The sequence below is a fragment of the Cebus imitator genome, unplaced genomic scaffold (assembly GCF_001604975.1).
Source record: "Cebus imitator isolate Cc_AM_T3 unplaced genomic scaffold, Cebus_imitator-1.0 Scaffold529, whole genome shotgun sequence".
NCBI classification, from domain to species: domain Eukaryota; kingdom Metazoa; phylum Chordata; class Mammalia; order Primates; family Cebidae; genus Cebus; species Cebus imitator.
Genome location: NW_016107844.1, coordinates 545,397 through 568,548, shown reverse-complemented (window position 1 = coordinate 568,548; position 23,152 = coordinate 545,397). Strand labels below are relative to the sequence as shown.

General features: G+C 49.0%; 1 protein-coding gene across 1 annotated transcript; it reads right to left on the bottom strand.

Moving 5' to 3' along the window:
• Positions 1 to 15,853: 15,853 nt before the first annotated feature.
• Positions 15,854 to 19,009, bottom strand: FAM43A (family with sequence similarity 43 member A). The gene has a single exon (XM_017514636.2). It carries the CDS (start codon positions 18,058 to 18,060, stop codon positions 16,801 to 16,803), a length of 1,260 nt encoding a protein of 419 aa, XP_017370125.1. The 5' UTR covers positions 18,061 to 19,009; the 3' UTR covers positions 15,854 to 16,800.
• Positions 19,010 to 23,152: the final 4,143 nt, after the last annotated feature.

The window sequence follows — 23,152 nt, the reverse complement described above, 5'->3', positions numbered from 1 at the left end:
TTCCCGAGGAACACTCAAACTGAAACCACTGATCACATGGACAGTGTCTTAGATTTCAGGTGGCTTCCTTAAAATAACTGCAAGAAAATGCCCTAGGAATGTCAGCTCTGTTCCAATTATGAGGAGAACCTCTGTTCTAGTTGGGTTTTCCATCTGAAAAGGACTGTTGTAGCCAGGTGATCACCTGTATCTCTGACACTATATGACCCTAAGCCGACCCCTCCCTCTCTCTGCCTTAATTTTCTCATCTATAAAATGGAGGTTATAACGTCTACCCAACTCAAAGGGCTGTTTAAGATCAAATGAGGTCTTGGACATAAAAATGTCATTGTAACTATGAAATACAGGTTATTATTTGTGAAATTCAATTGTTGTGTTGTAAGTATTCTATAAACACCCCTGGGTGATTTAAGTAGATTTTAACATGATTGTAGACATCACAGTGAATGCTAATTTGGGAGGAAAGCAAGAATACATTAAAGGCAGGTCCTTCTAAACAGGGACTCTTCCCATGGCTGAGCGAACTCAGAAACCAAACATCCGCAGGGGAAGCTGGGGACAGATATGGCAGGCCTGGCCTGAATCAGTAGTTTACATGATTATGCTTAATTCCCCAAGATTGGACACAAAGGATTGGCCGCTTAAATCCAGGCATGACTGTTTATTCTAAGGCTTGTCCTGAATGTTCAGCCTGCCTTTTAACAGATATGCTGAAGAGAATTAAAGTACTCACAGCTGTTTGCCTTTCCCAGGTAGAGCATAACTAGGCCACTATAATACTTCAAAGCCTCTTCTTTCCATCTTTGCTATTATTATTATTCAGCTCTTTAAAAATAAGGTCAAGATTCAGAAGTAACCCAGATCTCACTTTGATCTTCAAGATCGTGGCCACACTCTCCCCAGCAGCCTTCATCTTCATGTCTCCAAGCACAATAAAAGTCTAATTAGGAAATCTTTACAGCATCCTGGAGGATTGATATACCTGGGGTGGCTGAAGCCACAGACAGCATGAGGAGTGTAAGTCGTGCTGTGGCCTTTGCCTGAAAATGATTGCCAACCTTCTCCAAGCTGCCAGTCAAGGAGTGGGGTACCCTATAACTTGACTTCAAAGGTAAGCAGTGACATAGAGATAGACCAATCAGCAGAGGCATTTTTGCAGACGATATAGGAAATGCAGTTTCTATTTGTCATTCTCTTGGATGTTTAGAATCACAAGTTACATCATGAGCAACTCACTTTTTCATCAATGTACAATAACGAGCTACACAGGTGAACAGAAACAGATGGCCTACCCACAGGTAATCATCTGTGTTGCAATAGCATCCAAACCCTGGTGATGGAGATACTGAGTAGGGAAGAACAACTTACTTCTCTCCACCGTCCCAAATGCAAGAGCTAGCCTAGGCTTCCTGTCCACTGACCAGCAGGTCAGGACCAGCCTCTATATCTAAAGGGAGCCTGCTGGAAAATAGGCATGAAAACAAAGCCGCCTGGTGCTTTTGCGAAGGGATTAAGTAATGTTATTATTAACAATAATATGTTGTTATATTATTATTATTACTGTGAAGCCCTTGATTTTTGTAAATTAATTTACACATAAATAAAGGCTTTTTCTGGCCAGGTACGGTGGCTCACGCCTATAATCCCAGCACTTTGGGAGGCTGAGGCAGGCGGATGACCTGAGGTTGGGAGTTCAAGACCAACTTGACCAACGTGGAGAAATCCTATCTCTGCTAAAAATACAAAATTAGCCGGGCATGGTGCCACATGCCTGTAATCCCAGCTAATCAGGAGGCTGAGGCAAGAGAATCGCTTGAACCTGGGAGGTGGAGGTTGCGGTGAGCTGAGATGGCGCCATTGCACTCCGTCTCGAAAAAAAAAAAAAAGGTTATACTGTCTCCTCTTCATGTCTGCACTGAGAGGCTGAGGGCAGAACACCCTGCAAAGTCCATGTGCAGCCTGCACTCCGATCTCTGGCTCTGCAGTGGCCTCAGTGTGTGAACACAAGTCAGATGGCTCCAGAACAGCCACAGGACCAACACCCAGTGCCTTCAGACCCTTCTTTAGTTGTGAGGGAGAGTGGGAAACCTCCCCAGTGACTGGCACTTAGATGTGACCTCCTTCCCCTTGGTTGAGTCCCAGATGCCCATGTTGGGTGCCTCTTAAAAACCAGAAATAATAACACCTAACAGTTATAGAGGCAAGTCTTTAACCTGCTGTCTGCATCAGTTTCCCTCTGTTCAATCCAATGGGGAGGGATAATGACCTATCTTAGGCTTAATTAACATCTGGGCCCTGCTGCTGGGAGATTCCCAAACCCAAGTCTCCCTGTAATTGCAAACCTTTATTTCTTTGGGCACTTTGATGACAACCGCATAATGGGAGCTGTGGCCCCAACCCCGCCCACCGCCTTATACTTGCCAACTGCCAACCTCTGCTGCCTCTCCCTGTTACTCTCCTGTCTACCAGCCCTCCCCCAGGACCCTGTACCCATAATCCCCTCTGCCTTGTGCCATTCTGCAACACTCGGAATCAGGAGACCAGGACTGCCTGTTAACTTACTCGACGGCCATGGGAAGCCCATACCTGGGAACCAGCACTTGTTTGCATACGGTGGGTTCTAAACACTTAGGGGTCACCTTCCTTTCTACTCCATTTTGCCCCTTAGTCCCCAGATCTCTCAAATCTGGAAATTGAATTACTAATACTGCTTTCTGCCTGCCTTATTGGGTGATTATGAACAACAGGAAAGAAAGCATCTGAGCGCATCTTTTACAAGTTAAAAGGTATCACATACACAGAAGAGCAACTTCCTTGGAAGAAAGGCTTGGAGGCGAGACACAGTGACTCACATCTGTAATCCCAGTACTTTGGGAGGCCGAGGCAGGCGGATCACCTGAGGTCAGGAGTTTGAGACCAGCCTGGTCTACGTAGTATCTCTACTAAAAATACAAAAAAATAGCTGGGTGTGGTGGTGAGCACCTGTAATCCCAGCTACTGGGAGGCTGAGGCAGGAGAATTGCTTGAATCCAGAAGGTGGAGGTTGCAGTGAGCTGAGATCATGCCACTGCACACCAGTCTGGGCAATAGAGCAAGACTCCATTTCAAAAAAAGGAGAAGGAGAAGGAGAAAGGCTTGGAGGGCTGGTAGGATCACTGGCCAGACACAGCCGCCCGGGGTGATAGTCCCCTGGTAAAGGTACCCAGTCAAGAGTCTGGCCTTTACTAATGGAGGTCCTAAGGAAATACTTGGTCTCCATCTTCAAGTTATTTTGGGGGAAGCAGGAATCCCAGAAAGCAATTAGAAAAGGAAACAGCAGGCTCTGCTGCAGTGCGGCTACAATCCATTCCTGCCACACTCCCTAATTCTGCCGAGACCTAACCCAAGCCTGACCTCCAGGCTCCTCCAGGAGGACAGCAATGAAAATTCCTCACGTTTGTACACTTTTTCATAAAAGGTGGCTTATATGTATTATTTCCTTTGAATTGCACTACGTCATAAGGTAGTATAATTATCCCTATTTACAGTTGAGCGCATAGGACCTCAGAGAATTATACCACTTTGTGCAATGTCACAGGAGAGCCTTGTAGGACGGGGGTGAGCCCAGCCTCTGAGTCTGAAGCCTGTGCTTCTCCTCCATCCGCTGGTTGGCCTCCAGGAAAGATGCAACTTGCTTCCTTTGATTTCTTTTGTCTTTTTGCCCTTTTTTTTGTTTCTTGATAATGATATCTTTATTTCAGCTATTAACAGATGTATTCGTAATGTTATCAAACGATAATAATTATAATAAAGTAATGCTGTATTCCATTAAAAGCCATACCAGTGGCCGGGCACAGTGGCTCACACCTGTAATCCCAGCAGTTTGGAAGGCTGAGGTGGGTGGATCATCTGAGATCAGGAGTTCAAGAGCAGCCTGACCGTGCTTATAGCCATTACTGGAGAAAAAAAAAAAGAAAAGGAAATTTAAAAAAGAGCAGTCTGACCAGCATAGAGAAACCCCATCTCTACTAAAAATACAAAATTAGCCGGGCATGGTGGCACATGCCTGTAATCCCAGCTACTCGGGAGGCTGAGGCAGGAGAGTCGCTTGAACCCAGGAGGCAGAGGTTGTGATGAGCTGAGATCCTGCCATTGCACTCCAGCTTGGGCAACAAGAACAAAACGCCATCACACACACACACACAAAAGCCATACCAGTAAATTTCTCAGATAATCCTGTTAGGTACCATAAGCCTTTCTAAAAACACCATTTTGATTCAAAATATTTCTTAAAATGAATTATGCAATTCTTTATTTTTTAATCAGATTAGTTTATTGCAAATGTAACATGCTAATAAACACAATAAAAATCCAAATATTACCATATAGTATAAAGCAGGTAAACTTCTTAAGGATGGAAACCCAGTATTTCCTCAGGACCCTCATGACTGAAGGCCAGCCCTTGGCCTGGAGTGGCCCCACCAAGTGACTATAAAGGTCCACCTGGCTGCCCACCCTCCAGGCCAGCATGAAGCATTAACTAGTTCACAGAAGTTTCTGAGAGCAGACAGTGACTCCTCTGTTGGGCATCTCGGTGGGGCCATGGCAGGGGGTGGGTTCACTTAGAGCCTTCCTAGAGCATGCAGTTACCGCTTACACCTGTCTCCGGGTCCTCCTCTCATCTGGAAAGCAGGTCTTTCCCTCTCTGTAGGTGTCTGGGCTCCCTGGCAAAAGGCAGCTGAGGCCTCTGGGAAAGAAGAGCGCAGGCATCTCCCCTAAGGTGGCTGGGTCTGACAAGGAAGTGGAGTGGAAGGCCTGCAAGGTTTCTGATCTGCCCTGCACACTGGGAAAAACAAGACCACCCACTCTCTGCATCCTCACGGCGCAGAGGGAGGACCGGTGCAACAGGTCACAGAAAGACAAATCTCAGAAGAACTTTCTAAGAATCAGAGCTGTCCTTTTGGGGGCTGGGCTGTCTCAGGAGAGAGATCTGCTTCTAAGAACCATAAGAGTTTAGGGACTGCCCCTCCTCCCAAGGAAAGACAGTCCAGCTCAAACATTCCTTCTAGACTTAAGCTAATGTGATTTTCAGCATCTATTTCTGAGAAGTTACTTGGGCTCTGGGTTCTGAGCTCTATGTAAAACACCCTTAGGACCATGTGCAAAGTGAATGATGAACATGATTTCCCTGTGACCCCTCCAAAGTCTAAGTTCGTATAAACCTGAGCCAGTGGTCATAAAATGAAGAGAGGACAAGAGAGTAGGTACTTTTTCTGTTTGGGACAATTAAAGCTGTAGCTTTCAAGATTTGAATCTCCAGGCCTGGCACAGTGGCTCACACCTGTAATCTCAGCACTTTCGGAGGCTGAGGCTGGAAGACTGTTTGAGCCAAGGAGTTCGAGACCAGCCTGAGCAAGATAACGAGACTTCCATTTCTACAAAAAATAAAAATTTAAAAATTTGCCAGCTGTAGTTGCACTCACCTGAAGTCCCAGCTACTCGGGAGGCTGAGGCAGGAAGATCACTGGGGCTTAGGAGTTCAAGGCTGCAGTGAGCTGTGATCACACCACTGTACTCCACCCTGAGTGGCAGAGCAAGACCCTGAAAAGAAAGTCGAATCTCCAGTGTACAAACAGACTTGGATGAGTAGGACTTCCTCTTCTCCTGTTTCAGAGTCTACATACCTCTTCTCCAAGCCCATTTCTCCATTTCTCTTTCCTTCTAGACTAGCTTCTCTTGCAATTTTCCAGCTTCTCTTGCAATGACATATAGCCAGGAACTGAGTTCTGCCCAATGGAATGTGGGCAAGAAGCTGTGTGTATCCCTTCTGGACCTGACCCATTAAAATGTCCTAAATGATCATACACACTCTCTGTTCACTGGAGGACATTCTTGGGCCAGATGTGGATGACCCAGAGAGAATTCCAGGACCTTAGAATAGAAAAACAAATTTTTTCTGTAAAGGGCCAGATGTAAATACTTTAGGCTTGTGAGCTACCCAGTCTTTGTTGCAGCTACCCAACACTGCTGTTGGAGTGCAAGAGCAGCCATAAATATGTGAGTAAATGAATGTAACTGTGTTCTATTAAAACTTCATGTACAAACAGCTGGCAGACCCAATCTGGCCCATGCACGACTCCTGCCCTAGGAGATGGCAGAGCCACAATGGAGAAACAGCCTGGGTCCCTGAATGAATGCCTGGCAACCAAGAGCACTGATACTGACTATTGCATAATTGAGAACTAATCTTTTATTATGTCAAGTCAGTAAGAGTATGAGACTTATTACAGCAGCTGGTAATCTCCACCCTATTTATTATACTCACCATATTCTATTTTTTTCTGATGGCCAAGTTTGCAGGTCAAGAAATGGACCACTAAGGAAGAAAATGTGAATGTTTTTCTGAAATGGCCTTTAAAAAGGAACATTTGGAAATGGCTGGAGAGAAGTTGCAAGTAGATTTTCAAAAACACCTTCCCCACCACCAAAAAAAAAGTTCTGGAGAATGATGCAGCCTCTAGAACCCAAGTCAGGCAGCTTTATGACTCCAGGCAGAGCCCTTGAGGAGACCCACTTTGACGGTTAAAATGGATGAGCATCCCCTCTGTGAAGCTCTTTGTGATCACCCCTCTGTCCCATGGGTGGGTTGGCTGCCCCTCCACTATGTTCCCTCAATGCTTTACACATAAACTGACCATGCCTCTTTTTATGTTGAACTGGTCTTACACGCTTTGTTCTTTTCTGCTGGATTACAAGCTCCATAAGAGCAAGGACTTCATCTCATCTCCCTGGGTTCATTCTCCAGCCCTCCCATCTAATCCCCCAATCTCACTCTTTCCCCATGCTCTCCTACCTTCCTCCACAACCAGCACAGTGCCTGGCACACAGTAGATACCTTGTAAATGTCCCTTCAATGAAGGAGAGAGCAGAAATGAATGAATGAAGACATGTACAGATTAACAAAATTGCCTAGGTTACAGGTGGGTGGCCATGTCATTTATCATTGATCATTAAACTGGAACATCTTGAGAATGAAAGGTGGCTCTACTATAATTATGTGATAACGCTGGACATAAACCAGGACTGTGCTGAGCAAACTGGAATCCACAGTCATCCCAGCAGTAGGCATCTTTGGACCGTGGTCTCCAGCAATATAGAGCATCCCCAAAGGGAATCCGTGGTTTCAGTTAGCCTAAGGACATTTAATATGAAAAACAAACAATGAAGAAAACTCAGAGCACAATGGAAAGGAAAGGCTGATGTGGTCTGAAGTTTTTTTTGGCAGAAATCTGGGAGGATCAGCATAGCTCTCTCATTGCGCTATGAGTTTTCACTGATCATTTCACAACAACGCCAAGCACAACAGGTTGAATTGACAATACAGCTCATATCCACCCTTGAGCACTGTCCCAGGCATACCCAGAGGAACGCGCGTGCGCGCACACACACACACACACACACGCACACACACACACACACGCACACACACTCACACCACCGTTCTAGCAGGACAAAAGAATCCCACGTGTTCTTGTGTATGCTCTCTCACTGCATATGTCTCCAAGAAAAACCTCAGAACCTCCACATTTCTAGAAAATAATTAGTACAAAGAATTACTTTTAAAGGATGTGTGTCCATTTCAGGAATATCTATTTGAGAGGTAAATGAAATCACAATTCCAAATATTTGTGGAAAGTTTTGGGTGGTTGTGTGTATGTGTGTGCTTGAGTATAGAGCACTAATCACATCAGTAATACTGATCTGGGCTCATAATCAAATGCTGACTAAATGAATCCCATTATGTAGAGCAAATAAAAATGCAGCCAGAGAGCGTAGGGCAGCTGCCTGCCCTGCTCCCCTGCCACAGCTGAGGGAGGAGACTGGGCTGGAGATGGCCATGTAGCCCAGGAGGATATTGAGATTTTGGATGGAAAGTTGACCATAATCTTTCCACATGAAGCGTGCCATTCAAATACCCACCTACTGCTTCCTATTCTTAATAGATGACTTCATTTTTTCAGGTTTTCCCACCGTGGGCCATGAGATATGTTTCTGAAAACGATCCTACCGGTGGACACACTGGCTCTGTGGGCGAGCCTGACTGCAGCTCACTCAGCCAGACTGTATTCTTTTGGTGTGAATACTCCAGCAGCAACCACGCCTTTCCTGCACCGCACTTTACAAGGCCCTTCCTGGTCCAGCATTTAGATTCAGAGCCTAAACACAGCCTGAGAGAGAGTTTGATTAGGTATTACCATCTCTAGTTCACAGAAAGAACTGATGCCAAAAGGAAAACTACCCAGGGTCGATGAGCTAATACGTGGGAAAACCAGCACCAGAACTCAGTCTTAAGTGCATTTCTCCTTAACTGTACCTTAAAGCCTCACCCACAGGAATATTGCTCCCCGCCCCATCCAGTCCCCAGTTCCATATGTGTCGGGTAACGCTGGACACTTGCTGAGAGCTGGGGCAGAGGAATGGAGTGGCAGATTTATCGTAGACGACTGGAACCTGTTTTGATCTCATCAGCGTGGACACCTCTCAAAGCATCTGACCAGCCACGGACTCCATTATAAGTTTCCTTCATCTGTAACCACTGCTGCAGACACAAGACAGGAGAGGCCTCATACACCTGGCTGTGACTATGCATCTCTTTCAGACAAGCAGCATGGTTTGGTGCAGACAGACCACAGCACCAAATCACATGTTGCTCTTTTGAGGAGATGAGCTTCTCTACTGGAAATCAGTTGACGAGCACCAGTGAAGGTTTCCCCTGGGAATCAGAGCCACTGGGGCCAAGTTGACATACAAAGATGAAGACTGATTTCTCTACAGGGGAAGCCTTAGGGGAGGACAGACAGAAGCTGCGGGTAGGGAGCTGCTGATGTTTTGGCAGATTTGTAAGTGGTACCTGGGATTCATTCGCAAGCCCTGAAGTGAAACACAGAAGTGAGAGTGTGCTGATGCAGGACCCAGCGTCCTTCCTCCTTGAACTCATGTGACCTTGGAAACTTCATTTTCTCTTTCTCTGGGCAGGAGTTAGGCTGCAAGATTGGAACCTTTAGGAATGTGAGTTATAGTGCTAGGGGAACATCTATAAAGTTATTAAAACTACTCCCTGCACAGAAATATTTGTCGCTGCCCACTCTGGCCTCCTCCTATTTTGGTGCCTAAAAGTAGCCTTAATATTTGGCCTGTTAGCTCTCAAAGACTTTTACTATTCAGGAGTCCGCTATTAAACTGTCAGATCCATGGAAAAGTCATTTAGGCAACTGTTTGGGATATTCATTGTAGCTCAAGGTGGCAGAAGTGGAGACTTTACCAGGGTGAGGAGGGGGAGAGCCCTGAGCTTCGCACACATACAATGGCTGGTGTCCCAGGGCAGTGGGGCTCCCTGCATTGTTGCAGTGAGTGTCTGAAAGACGGCAGTGTGGCATCTTAGAAGGGGACTTGGGAAAATCAAAACTTGGGTTCCAATCCTGGCTCTGCTGTAAGCTTCCTGTGGCCCGTGCACAAGTCCTTTCCCTTCTCTGGGCCTCAGTTTTCCTATCTGTAAAATGAAAGGATTGGAACCAAGGGGTGATGAGGTTCTGTCTGGGCCTTCAGGATGAAGGAGGGCGCAAGATTTGGAAGTGAGCTGGTGAGCCATGATTGGCTAATCCTGAAGCAGAGGGTAGGGAGAATCCCCAACCATCAGCTAAGACCAAACTCTTTTAGAGAAGGAATCCAGGATGGGAGCGAGTCCTAGAGCAGGAGAAGCCTGCTGCAAGAGAGACAGGGAAGCATTCCCAGGCATCAACTTACTCTTCTTTCCAGACTTCCTCAAGTGGGTCTTGGTCTCCATTGTCAAAAGCACCAAACACCCCACTGCCAGGTGCCCTCATGGCCTTTGATCAGATGCTTCGACTCTGCCAAGTTTCCTTGGACAGTTCCTGGGTTGCCTCCAAACTGACTTATCCCCACCTTAAAAGATTCAGGGAAAAGAGTGTAGGACCTGGAGTCAGGGGACCTTGAGTTCTGGTCCCAAGTTGCTGAGTAATCTTAGGCAAGTGATTGCACTTCTCTGAACCCTAACTTGGCTCTTAGGTGCAGTGCCAGTCCCCATTTCAGGACCCACATGGCCTCTAAGTTTTGAGGTAATGAAAGGGATATCTACCAGGTGGCTCCTGGCTTGGCCAAGGGAATGTCACTTCCAAACCAGACATTGCTGAAGGTCCGGGAACGTAGGTCTGAAGATTAGCTCTGTCCTCGGAGCCCAGATAGTTTCCAGCCCATAGTCAGAGGCTTTTTCTGATTTGTCCTGGTAGGGAAAGGGGGAAGGAGAAACACTCTTGACCTTGGCCTTGGCTTCTTGAAGTCACAATAGTGAAAGTGTTGTTATTGTCTGTACAGCCGCCCACTTTACCGTGAGGATCCTGGGGCTGGCGAGGGGAAGTGACTTGATTGACACCAAGGAAGTCTAGAACACTCCAGGCCTGGACCCAAGTGTCTCCCATGCTTTCTGCCAAACCACCTTGTTTGAGTCTTCATTTGGCACAATTTAGGGAGATTTGGACAGTGAACTTGGGGCTAGAATGAGCAGGGATAGGACTCGAATTCCACTCAAAGCCAATTCCAAATAAATCATCCTTCTCTGAACCAGAACCAGCCCTCCCTAGAAGGTCAGGGAAGTTCCAAGGAAATTCTTGGGAATTAAATATACCTCATGGAGAGTTGAGGAATTGAATGATTTCTAATCTTCCCTCCTCACCAAACATATATCCTTGAAACCTTGATTCCTACCTCTGGGCAGTGACCTTGAGCTTAATTAGACCTGTTCTCCTCTCCTGGGGTGGAATCACTCCTTCACTCCTTCCTTTGATTTCCTGAGTACCCACTAGGTGCCAAACCCTGTGTTAAGTATGGTGAATCAGAGCTGCCTAAGACATATGCCTGTCCTTGAAGAATCCAGCCAACCAGGAAGGACACAGATGATTCATAATCATGATACAATGGCAAGAGCTTCTCCACCCTCAAACTAGACTCACTCTTCTAGGATAGGGTCTCACCACACCAGATTTCAAGGGTGGGAGCAAAAGCAGATGAAGTTCCTCTGGGGGCTGCCACCCCACTCACCAGCAGCATTCTCCCCAGGAAGACAGACGCCCACCCCTTTACCTCCAGCATCATGCATCTAGTACATATTCATTCACACTTGGTCTGGGGAATGAGGGTTGGTGGACGTCAGAAATATTTCTCATCAAGCATCTGCTGTGTATGAAATGTGGGAGTACAAATAAGGGGGAAAGAAATGGGAAATTCAAATGCCCGTTTCTGCCATCCCAAAGCTAATGATTTGTTTATATTCCATAACAACTGGAGGCCTAGGCTGGGCATGATGGCTCATGCCTGTAATTGTAGTACTTTGGGAGGCCAAGACAGGTGGATCGCTTGAGGTCAGGAGTTCGAGCCCAGCCTGGCCAACATGGTGAAACTCCACCTCTACTAAAAATAAAAAAAATAGCTGGGAGTGGTGTCATGTGCCTGTAATCTCACCTACTTGGAGGCTGAGGGGGGAGAATAGCTTGAACCCCAGAGGCAGAAGTTGCAGTGAGCAAAGGTCACCACTGCACTCCAGCCTGGGCGACACAGAAAGACTCTGTCTCAAAAGATAAAATAAAATGAAATAACTGGAGGCTTATTAAAAGTACATCAGTTTAGGAGTTTGCACCTGTGGGTCTTGGTCCCTTAGCATTCCCTGGAATTGCAGGATTGGCGCTGGCTGATGCCTATGTGCTTGGTGTACTTTTCCCTTAAAGCCTGGGCTTTGCTTTCTTTCAGGCAATATAAGGTCTTAGCCAGGTTTGTGGGAAGGAGAAATAAAGTTAGGACCAGGTGGGGAGCTGGGCCATAGGGGAATGATGTGTGAATCTGGAGAAATGGGAGCAGGGTAGAAGAGGAGACTGTCAAAGGGTCACTCTCCATGGGGGTTAGAAACAAGGGCCTTTTCTGGTACCACTGAACAGCTCAAGAAAGAGGAAGGAAGGCGTGCCAAGTTCCAGGGCCAGCTTGTCACCGTGTAAACCACCAAGACGATAGGTAGTCAAGAGTCAAATTGGGTCACAAGAGCTTTAGAGCAAGCAGTGGGGGTTTGTTCTAGGGGACGCGGGGCCTACCAACAGGGATGAGTCAGAAGGAACAGAAAAGGTCCCGGCTAATGGTAAAGCCAGATCCAGGTGTGGCTGCTGTAGTTTGGATGTTTGTTCCCCCAAATCTCACCTTGAAATTTTATCCCAGTGTCGGAGGTGGGGACCTAATGCGAGGTATTTGGGTCATGGGAGTGGATCCTTATGAACAGATTAATGCTCTCCCTGAGGAGGAGAGGGAGGCAAAGAGTGAGTTCTCTCTATTCACTCACTTGAGATCAAGTTGCTCAAAAGAGCCTGGCACTGCCCTTCTCCCCTTCTCTTGCTTCCTTCTTCTTGCTGTGTGATTCCTGCTCTATGAGTGGAAGCAGCCCGGGGCCTCACCAAGGCAGAAGCTGGTGCCATATTTCTTGTATAGCCTGCAGAACTTTGAGCCAAATAAACCTCTTTTCTTTATAAATTACCCAGCCTCACCAGGCACGGTGGCTCATGCCTGTAATCCCAGCACTTTGGGAGGCCAAGGTGGTTGGATCACCTGAGGTTAGGAGTTCAAGACCAGCCTGACCAACATGGCGAAACCCCATCTCTATTAAAAAAAAATTCAAAATTAGCTGGGTGAGGTGAAGGGCGCCTGTGATCCCAGCTACTAGGGAGGCTGGGGCAGGAGAATCACTTGAACCCAGGAGGCGGAGGTTGCAGTGAGCCAAGATTGCGCCACTGCACTCCAGTCTGGGCAATAAAAGTGAAACTCCGTCTCAAAACAAATAAATAAATAAATAATAAGTTACCCAGCCTAGGACATTCCTTTGTAACAACACTAAACCGACTGAGACAGTGGCCATGTGCAGCAAGCCTGGAGCAGAGAGTGCAGAGCGCCTGAGCCGGGCAGTCTCCTGGCTGCCTGGAGCCCTGGGCAGTTTCACATGTGTCAGCCATGGCTCCTAGCCCCAGCAGTCTGTGCACATTTCTAGGACTGTCATGCATCACTTACCAGCAGATGCTGGGACTACTGATGCATACCACACAGAGGAAAGAGTTCTGCTTATTAAATTACTAAATCGTGTTAGAAAAGACGGCAATTTACTCCTAATAGAATTTGTATGTTTCTCGTGATCCTTGGCAGCTACAATGAGATTTTTAAATCTCCAATATGGTGCCAGGGGTATAGATTCTACCAACCAGTTCTCTCCCTATTCAGAAGCAGAGCCCTCAAACACAGCTCTGTCTCCTGTGAGGGAATTGTGCTTTCTTAGTATAACAGAGTCTTTCTAATTTGTTTAAAATCTGTTCTGCTGACTGAGGGGTAGTGAGAGGGGTGTTTTCTTTAGGGAAACCACGTATGTGTGCACACACATGTGTGTGTGGAGGGGGTTTTCTGAAGCCGTAGTAGTTGAGAGGATATGAAATACTATTGTTTATTTGATATCATTTTCTTCCTCCCAGCTTCCTGCTCACATATGCAACAAATGGTAGAAATGAGAACGTGGGATGCTTGTGCTGTGAGAAGCTGATGAATGCCTCCTCCCCGGTCTCACGCTGCCACCCCTGGATGACAGTGCTGGCCGTCGGAAGTCACTCTGTTTTTCAGGCACTCAATGCCGCATTGTTGAACGCAGAGGATTACCTAGGCTGCAAAAGAATGTGGGAAGTGTCTCACTGCATTTAAACTACCATCAGGTTAAGTCAAGGAGAAACATGAGCCTCACTCTGCAAGAAGGAAAAGTTCAATTTGATGAGTAAACCTGACTTCAGGCATTTTCTGGAAGGCGTATTTTATCTAATGACTTAGCTTTGTTTTTGCCTCTCTACTCTTTTCCCTTGAGCTCCAGAAGCAAATTGGTTTTAGGGTCTTTTTTTTTTTTTTTTTTTTTTTCATTCAAAACATCTCTTCTTACTCTAGTGATATCATCCCTGGAAGACTGAGATGTAAGAAGAGGTGAATCATGTGTCACCTCGCTTCTCTTCTAGAATTACATCAGTCAGAGCTCGGAGGTGCAGTGGGGATCAATGCCAAAAAGCAGAGGGGAGGAAGGAGAGATGGGGAGGGCGCAGATAGGGGAGGAGGGGAGCTGGCTCTTTCCAGCCTGCTTCTTTTCTTCTTCCTCCTCCTCAACCTTCAAGTCCCCCTTCCTATTTATAAATCACATAAGAGGAACAATCAGGCTTTAAGAGATGGCTGCTTTATATTTATTGATGGTGTTGGTTTCAATGCCATTTGCCTGAACTTTGGACCAATCACCATATGCCCATCCGTCACAGATGAAAGCCATCACTGGCATTCTCACCAGACGCTTAAACTAGATAAGAATGAAGACACACAGACCCTGCCCTGCCTCCCAAGTATTAGCCATATTATTTTCACTCTGTCTCATCTCTTCATCAGTTTCAAACAGCAGAGGAACTTGGCAATGCATGGAAATAATCTGAAATGTGAAATCTAGTCACGCAAGCTAGTGATGGCCCACACAGCCATTTGCTGATCAGGTGAGCGCATTGGGGTAAAAGGTCGGGGATGGGTGGGCAGGCTGAGATTTGACTTTCCTGACCTCTCTCTAGCTGGGGTTTTTAATGTCATTCAATTATGTGTATCTGAGGAATTCATGGAGAGAGATCGGGTCTCACAACCAAGCCAAAATAGAATAGATTCAAAGGCCTGGACCTTGTCCTAATGCCGTTAAGAAGAGACTGAATATTTTTTAAAAAATATTTTCCACTCACCCTCTTCTCTTTCTTAAAGCTAGTTCTATGCCTGAACCACTCCTGTTAATTAGGAAGAAAATCTTTCACCCTCCTTTCCTCTATGGTTCCAGTGAATTCCAGACTCCTTAGGATTTCTGGGTCTAGCTGCTCAGAACATATTTCAGATGAAAACAAAGCAAAGTGGCCTCGGGACACCAGGGAAGGCCAGGAGTGAGATCCATTTCTGCAGCACAGGAAGAGAGGCCCAAAGGGGCAAAAGGAAAATATAATTTGCAGAAGGCACAGTTTTGGCAGCATCTCATTACAGCTTCCAGCTGATCGGGTGTAGCCAAACTAGAGACATCTGTTTGGAGTTTACAACAGAAACAAACACACACAAAGCATGAAAGCGCTCTAACAGCTCCTCTCCGCCTTGACCTTTGGGCCATCCCCCCACTGGGCCACACTGGGTTATAGAAGGGAAGGAAATGGGCTTTGCAGCCTGCCCAGCCACCCACCCACCTGCACCGTGACTCACTCACACCAGGATCGGAACTTGTCAACTTTTCTCTCCCCCTGGTTTTCCTCCCAGGAAAATCAGAGATGGCCCCACTCCTCAGAGAACTCCTCTTTGGGTTTTTAGTTCATCTTTAAAGCTCCTTGAGCTGTTTGTGAAGGAAAAGATAACGGAGTCTCCTCACACTTGATTAGTAGTACGGCCCACAGGATGAGGTGGTAAAATCTCGGCTGACCTGGAAAGTCACTCCTCCATAAATAACCTCACAGGTCTGAGAGTGCAATATGGAACTCACCCTGGCCTCTCCGAAAGACCAGAAAAAGACCAGACTCGCACAACTTCATGAGTGAAAAATACGGGATAAGACCTGAAATGGGGCCCCAGACACAGCACCTGGAGTTGTGGATGTCCAGGAAGACCCCAGATGATGCATCAAGGGGACCTTCCTTCCCTAATTCTCTCCAAGCACAGGAAAGACCAAAGACTGTCCTATACCACCCAGGGTTGGACAGTCTCTCCCACTCCCACACAGCAGTTCCAGACGCTCGCCTGATCTGTTACATTTTCCTCTTTATTCTCTCCCCACTGGCTGCAAACAGAACCAGAACAGTGCTACTTTTAAAAAATAACAAAATGTTTTATACACATTTCTGTATATACAACTGAACATTTTACATGTTTCTTTTGCACAGCAAAAGATATAAACAATCAGCTCTGAGAACACAGTTATGTACAGAAAAAAGTCAAAAATACTTCACAACAGTGCAAAAATATTTTACACAGTATCATGGAGTGAGATCTTTTGAGCAAGAGGAAGGGTGTGTGTTCGTGTCTGTGTGTTTCTAAAGGAAAACTCCTTTTTAAGATATTAGATGTCTTTAGCTGTAAACAAAATGCAACTTTCTTTCATCTCCCCCCACCACCCCCCAAACAGTTATTTGAGGAATTTGGCAGAATTTCAGGGGTCTGAGTCTGAGGTAAACAGCCCGAGCTCTTGCATCAAAAAGAACCGAGGGCCAAGGGGTGGCATTAAAGCCTCAAACACCTTGAGAGCAAATTCTCTCTCTTTTTTTTTAATGACATGTCAGTGACAGTGCAGGGCCGCTCCCAGGGGGTGGGAGGAGGAAGTGAACCCCTCCTCCTCAGGCCCCAGCTGCCCCACAAACAGGAAACTGGCCAGGCACCTATGGCCTGAGACTAGGAACTTCAGCCAGCCTTCCTTCATCCGCACCCCAGAGGGCTGCCTCGCTCCCTCCTGGCGGGGTTTCCCCTTTCACATCTCCCCGCATACCCACGCGCTCCCCGAGACCGCCTCGCACAGAGCCAAAAGTGCTGGGGCGGGAGCGGGGGCGGGGAGGTAGGGGGAGCGGTCAGGGGGAACTCTGGGCCTGGGCCCCAAAGGCCCCATTTCCCCTTTCCTGGGGGTGGGCAAGGGACAGGGAGGTTGTCGGGGCCACGGATGGGTAGCCACGGTGGAGCGCTGGGGATGCACGGAGGAGCTCAGCTCGAGTGGGGCTCGTCAGTGCTGGCGCTGTCGGCCTGGCCCAACCGGTCCCCAGCGGTGGCGTCCGGGCCCCCGCCCTCGATGGAGCTCTCGCTGCCCGTGCTGTCGCCTGACAGCAGGCGCGTCACCCGCAAGTCGGCCTGCAGGGTGCGCACGTCGTTGCCGAAGCTGAGCTCGCCCAGATCGTTAATGAGTTGCGACAGCTCGGCCTTCATGTCGGAGGCGCTGCCCAGCAGGAGAGGCGGCGGCCCGGCCCCCGGGCCCAGGGAGCCAACGCCGCCCCCCAGCGCCTCCCCGCGGCCATTCTCCAAGGTGTCCAACAAGTCCCCGCACTCAAAGTGCATGGCAACCACCAGCGCCCGCTGCGCCTCGGCCTCGTCCTCTGCTGGATCTCCCTCTGCTGAGCGGTTCTCCTCCTCCGGGGAGCCCTCGGGGTGCTCCTCTTCCTCTTCCTCCTGCAGCTCCTGCTCCTGCTGTTCACCAAGCAGGTCCTCGGTGATGGAGCCGAGCTTGGGCGCGCTGCGGCTACGCTCCACCGGCGGTTTATAGCAGCTGGGGCCGTGCAGGAGCAGCTTGCGCAGCGGCACTAGCGGGATGGTGTGCGCCCCCACCAGCTCCTGCTGTTGGTGACGCGCGTCGTCCCGCCGCTTGAGGCGTTTAAATTCCGCCAGCGCGTTGGCCGACGTCTGGTAGAGCAGCAGGGCCATGGCCTGCGCCTTTTCGGGCTTGGACACCAGCACCGCGTGGCAGCGCAGCATCACTGCCTTGTGCTTCAGCTCGTGCCGGTACACCCAGGCGAAGACCTTGGGCAGCCGCGCGTCCGCCACGCAGTAGGTGACGCGGTGCAGCAGGTAGAGGTGGCCCGGGCGGCGCAACGCGCGCTCCTCTGCGTGGACCATGCGGATACCCTGCGCACTCACCGTCAGCTTCATCTTGGTGCCCTGACGGCCCGCCTCGCTCTTGCTCCAGATCTTGCCCACAGCAAGGTCGGTGCAGCCGTCGCCGCGCGCCTGGATGGTGGTGGCATTGCCCAGGTAGAGCACGGTGTAAGTTGGGTCCTCGCTGGTGATGTGCAGCTTCTTGCGCTTGGAGCGGAACATGCTGCCCACCCGGCTAAGCGCGCCTTCGGGGCACGCCCGCGCCAGCGAGCTGAGCGCCGAGTAGTGCAGGCTCACAGCGTAGCCCTTGGGCTTGGACGCCTGCCGCGGCGGCGCCTCGGCCAGCAGCTCGAACTTGTGCTTCTTCCACGGCAGCATCTCCGGAGAGCGCCCCGGCGCAGCTGGGCGGCGGCGGAGCGCCGGGTGCGAGCCCCGCTGAGCCACTGGCCCCAGCCGGGCTCGGCCCGGGCAAGATCGAAAAATAAAATTCCACTGGGAGTGGCCCAGGGGTAGGGAGTTGGGGCGGGGGGGAGAGAGTGTTAGGAACCCCGCAGAGGGTGGGGGTAAATTTTCTAAAAAAGAAAATATTCAGCTTCGAGTGTGCAGAAAAGGTGCGTGTGTTGTGGGGGGGAGGGGGTTGTTGGAGGGGCCAAGCGTGCACACAGACTTACCCCAGCCTGGGCAAGGGCGAAGGCAAAGAGTCTCAGGCAAGCCACAAAACGCGAGAGAGAACGTGCGTGGAGGGAAAAAGGTCAGGAAAAAAAACTAGAAGCGCGCGTGCAAATAAATAGAGCCCCAGCAACAGCACCGGGATGGTGCGAGAATATGCAGGAACTCCTTGGCGAACGCGAAGAGGGTCCCCTAACACACACAACCCCTAGGACTGGGGCCGAAACCCGCGGAAACTCTACAGCGAGTGTGCCCAGGGGCCGCTGCTCCCCACCTCCAAGGGGTGCTGGAGACGAAGAGCCCCTTGGCCGGGCTGGTCGCAGAGACAGCAGCTGGCCCCAAGTGCGGTGGGAGGCTCGGTCCGGCTGGCCGCGGCGGGCCCCGCGCAGCAGTCCTGCGGGGGCTCACTGCATCTTCACTCCGCCAGACACCGGGGACTTGCGCTCGGCGGGCTCAGTGTCCAGGCTGGCTTGGCCAGGGCAGCGCTGGGCTCCGAGGGCAGGCGGCGCGCATGGTCGGCTCTGGGGACCGCTGCTACCTCATTTCTTCCCTCCGAGGCGGTGTCCAACTCCGCTGCCCGGCTCTCCGCCGTCGGCTGCCCGCCTTTGCAGCGCGCCCTCTCCAGTGCTGCGAGCGATGGCCGGCTCGCCTGCCTCACATCCTTGCTGTCCGGGAGGAAGATCTCGGGTAAATATAGGCCGGCGCGAACCATTCGCCGCGCGGGGACAGGGGAGGAGCAGAGAAGAGGATCTGTTTCGGGATCCGACACCAGGCGGATTCCCAGTCTCTTAAAGGGACCTGGCGACAGCCATTGCTCGAGGGAGCGGGGAGACCGGTCCAATCCGGCAATTACATCCCAAATTTATCAGCATCTCTTTTGTCTACGGAAATCACTGGGACCTGGGGTTACCCCGCAGCAAAAGGACTTGAATCCTGACACTCCACCCCCAGGCTGAATTGCAACTCGATGAATACACGTATGTCTAGATCGAAACTTCTGGGGTAGGTGGCAGAAGATGAGATTATAGGCTATAATTTTCTAAGCAAAAAGTTTGGGAAAATAGTGGTTTCTTCCTTGTGTGACAGCTCTCCGAGAATGACTGGGTGCTGTTGAATATTCTTATTTTCAGAATTGTATTCGATTAAAGAAAGAGAGAGGCACAGAAAACACCAAGGCTTATCTTTCACTGTTTTGGAGCTCGTATTCACAGGTAAGCGGCAGACAGTGAAAAGTCAGATGCATGGTAAGATGATTGGAGTGAATCCTGCAGACTATCATCAATGAATAAGGGGCTTCCCGATCCTAACCCCTAGCAAGATCCCCTCCTGCTGTCGGGCCTCAGAGTAGAGCAATTTTTTGAGATACGTACAATTTATTTATTTATTTATTTATTTCTCTCTCTCTCTCTCTCTCTCTCTTTCTCTTTCTTTCTTTCTTTCCTTTCTCTCTTTCTTCTCTCTTTTTCTCTCGAGACAGGGTTTCACCATCTTGGCCAGGCTGGTCTCGAACTCCTGACCTGGTGATCCACCCTCCTCAGCCTCCCAAAGTGTTGGGTTTACAGGCGTGAGCCACGGCACCCGGCCTGAGATACATACAATTTCTAAGTAATGCGTGTGTAGTTAGTTTACTTCACCAGGCCATTCATGCAGTTATATATATATCATTGACATATTTTGGATGAGAATTCCTAGTAAAAATTCAAATGACATTTTTTATTTGAGTGACAAATAATGCCTGGCCACCCTCCAATAGGAGTGATAATTGCATCAGTATTGCTTTTATCATGTGCCAATTGGACAGTGTAGTTGTAGTCCTCCGGCGGCTTCACCCTTAGCCAGTAACTCATTTCTGGGCTCTTGAAACAACCTGCTAGCTTCTATGGTCTCCTCAGTCAAAGCAAAAAGACTTACAGCTAGAGTGGGATAAATGTCCAAATGATCCTGCATCAAACTCCCAGGCTGGTCCTGGACGAGGACAGTGATCCCTTGCCACCATCCGAGTCCACTGAGGATCTTTGATGTTTCTGGCTTACACGCCAGAGTCACTGCAACCAATCCCGGAAATGCCCTAACCCTCTACCTTTGCCAACTTTTAACCTTCCTTTGAACTCCAACTCCATTTTCTCAGACTCATTGGTGCTGAGTTTCCATTTAAGTAACTTTTATGACTGCCTTTGGGTGCCAGGCCCTGAGCTAGAAGCAGACAGGATTCCTGCCTCAAGAAGGTCCTAGTCCAATGAAGATTGTAAACTTCGCCCAACTCTGTCTGGGCTTCCACTGGACTGTAGGTTCTATGCAAGTACCCTGTATCCCCACTGTGGTACAAATAGGCACGCAATAACTAGAATTAATGAGCAAGACACGCATGTGAACAAGAAGACAGAGTGGACTAAATGCTATGAGAAAGACCCAAAGCACTATGAGAAACTGGAGGAGGAAAGCATTCACTGTGGCTAGGAAAATCAGAAAAGTCTTCATGGAGGTGGTGACCTTTGAAAGATGAACAGAATTTATCCAAACAGGAAAAGACTGAAGGACTTCCTGGATATAGAGGGTAGCAAAATTATAGAAGCATGAAAAGGCATACATAAGGCCAGGCGCAGTGGCTCACGCCTGTAATCTCAGCATTTTGGGAGGCCAAGTCAGGTGGATCACTTGAGGTCAGGAGTTCAAGACCAGCCTGGCCAACATGGCAAAACTTTATCTCTACTAAAAATATAAAAATTAGCCGGGTGTGGTGGTGCACACCTGTAATCCCAGCTACTTGGGAGGTTCAGGCAGGAGAATCCCTTGAACTCGGGAGGCAGAGGTTGCAGTGAGCTGAGATCACACCACTGTACTTGAGCCTGGATGACAGAGTTAGACTGTCTCAAAAAAGAAAGAAAGAAAATGTGTACACATGTAATAATTAGGATGGAGCTTAATGATTGTAACAATGAAAGAAGAAAGCTTCCTGATTGTGGTTTTTGGCCCGGCCCTTGTAGTCTCTGAGGGAAGGAATGGCCTTTTCATGGCTAACTGTCCCCTTAGTGTTGTTCTTCCAGAGCTGTAGTGCCTTACTCCTCAGCCGCACCTATGGGTCAATGGAGAGATACCAGACCTGCTGTTAGAATGAGCTAGTTAGGACTATAATAAGCCATTTAAGCTAACATTAATTTCTTAAATTTCTGGACTGTCTTGCAGTGGTAATGAAGGAGAATAAAACATTCTGGCTGAGCATGGTGGCTCATGCCTGTAATCCCAGCACTTTGGGAGGCCGAGGCAGGTGGATCACCTGATGTCAGGAGTTCAAGATCAGCCTGACCAACATGGTGAAACCCCGTCTCTATTAAAAATACAAATATTGGTCAGTCATGGTGGCTCACATCTGTAATCACAGCACTTTGGGTGGCCAAGGTGGATGGATCACGAGGTCAGGAGTTTGAGACCAGCCTGGCCGACATAGCGAAGCCCCGTCTCTACTGAAAATACAAAAATTACCTGGATGTGGTGGCACATATCTGTAATCCCAGCTACTCATGAGGCTGAGGCAGGAGAATCGCTTGAACCCAGGAGTTGGAGGTTGCAGTGAGCCGAGACCGTGCCACTGCACTCCAGCCTGGGTGACAGAGCGAGACTCCGTCTCAAAAAAAATCTGGTAAGCACATGTCAAATGAGGCTGTGTTAAGTGACCTTTAGTTGGTCCATCATCTTGAAGTCCAAACTCCACAAAAGCAGACGTCATGTTCAAGCACTGATCAGTTTCAAATGGCTCCGAGTTCCAAGGCTCAAGAGGGTGTGGGGAAGAGGAAGACAGATCAGTCGCAGGAGCTGAGGCTGGTCTCAGCCTTGGTGAAAGGCACCACTTTGCACTTTGTGCAGTGGCATAGACACCAGTGGCCCACAGAGGCAGGGAGAAGGAGTCCACTCGTGGCCCCATTCTTGAGCAGCAGCCAGAGTGCCAGTCCCAGCAGCACAGGCCCACGGAGCCGCTCCTGTTGACAAGGCTGTGTCATGGATTGACTGCCTTCCTAATAAGCTTGTTTGCAACCTTGGGAGAACAGAAAGGTTCTAGGCCAGTGTGAACACCCTGCTGTGAGTCATGCGCTGTACCTGTGCTCAAAGACCCAGGAGAAGAACCTGCTGTCCCCTTGTGGCCTGGACCTGGGCCAGCCCCAAGAGCATGCCTCACTTTATGGAGAAGCCGGCCACCCCACCTGAAGCACACACCACAATTAAGGCTGCGTTTCTTCAGCTAGGAGAGCTGGCAGCACCCGGTAGGAGTCTACATCAGATCTGAGGCAGGGCAATTCCAGAACAGACCGTCAGCGAAGCGGAGCTGGGAAGCAGGTTAGAAACTGCAGAGTGTAGTTTTCTAATGACACTGCCCCATCTACTGGTAGCAGGCAGACATGCTGCTTGGTGGGATGGTTTCTCATCAAACCGGATAAGCCTGTGGCTGAAACTACACAGCTGGAAGGAAATGCTGCAATCAAGAGTCCCAGCCCCAAACTCAGCATGCAGAAGTCAGCCTTCCGTCTCGCAGAGGCTTCGGACCGGCCTCCTCCCACTTTCTGTCTTACATAATGCTCCTTCCCTCACCCCCTCCTCCAGCATCCCACTCAGAGGACATTGGCTTCAGAGATGACACATGACGAATCTGGAATCTTCAACGTCATCCAGTAAATACTTATGGAGAGTCTCCCATGAATGTGACGTAGCTGCTGGGGATACAGCACTAAAGAGGACAGATAGACAGGTCTTTGCCTGCATGAGATTTGCAGCATATGGTGGAGGCGCGGCAGGGAATTGGGCAGACAGT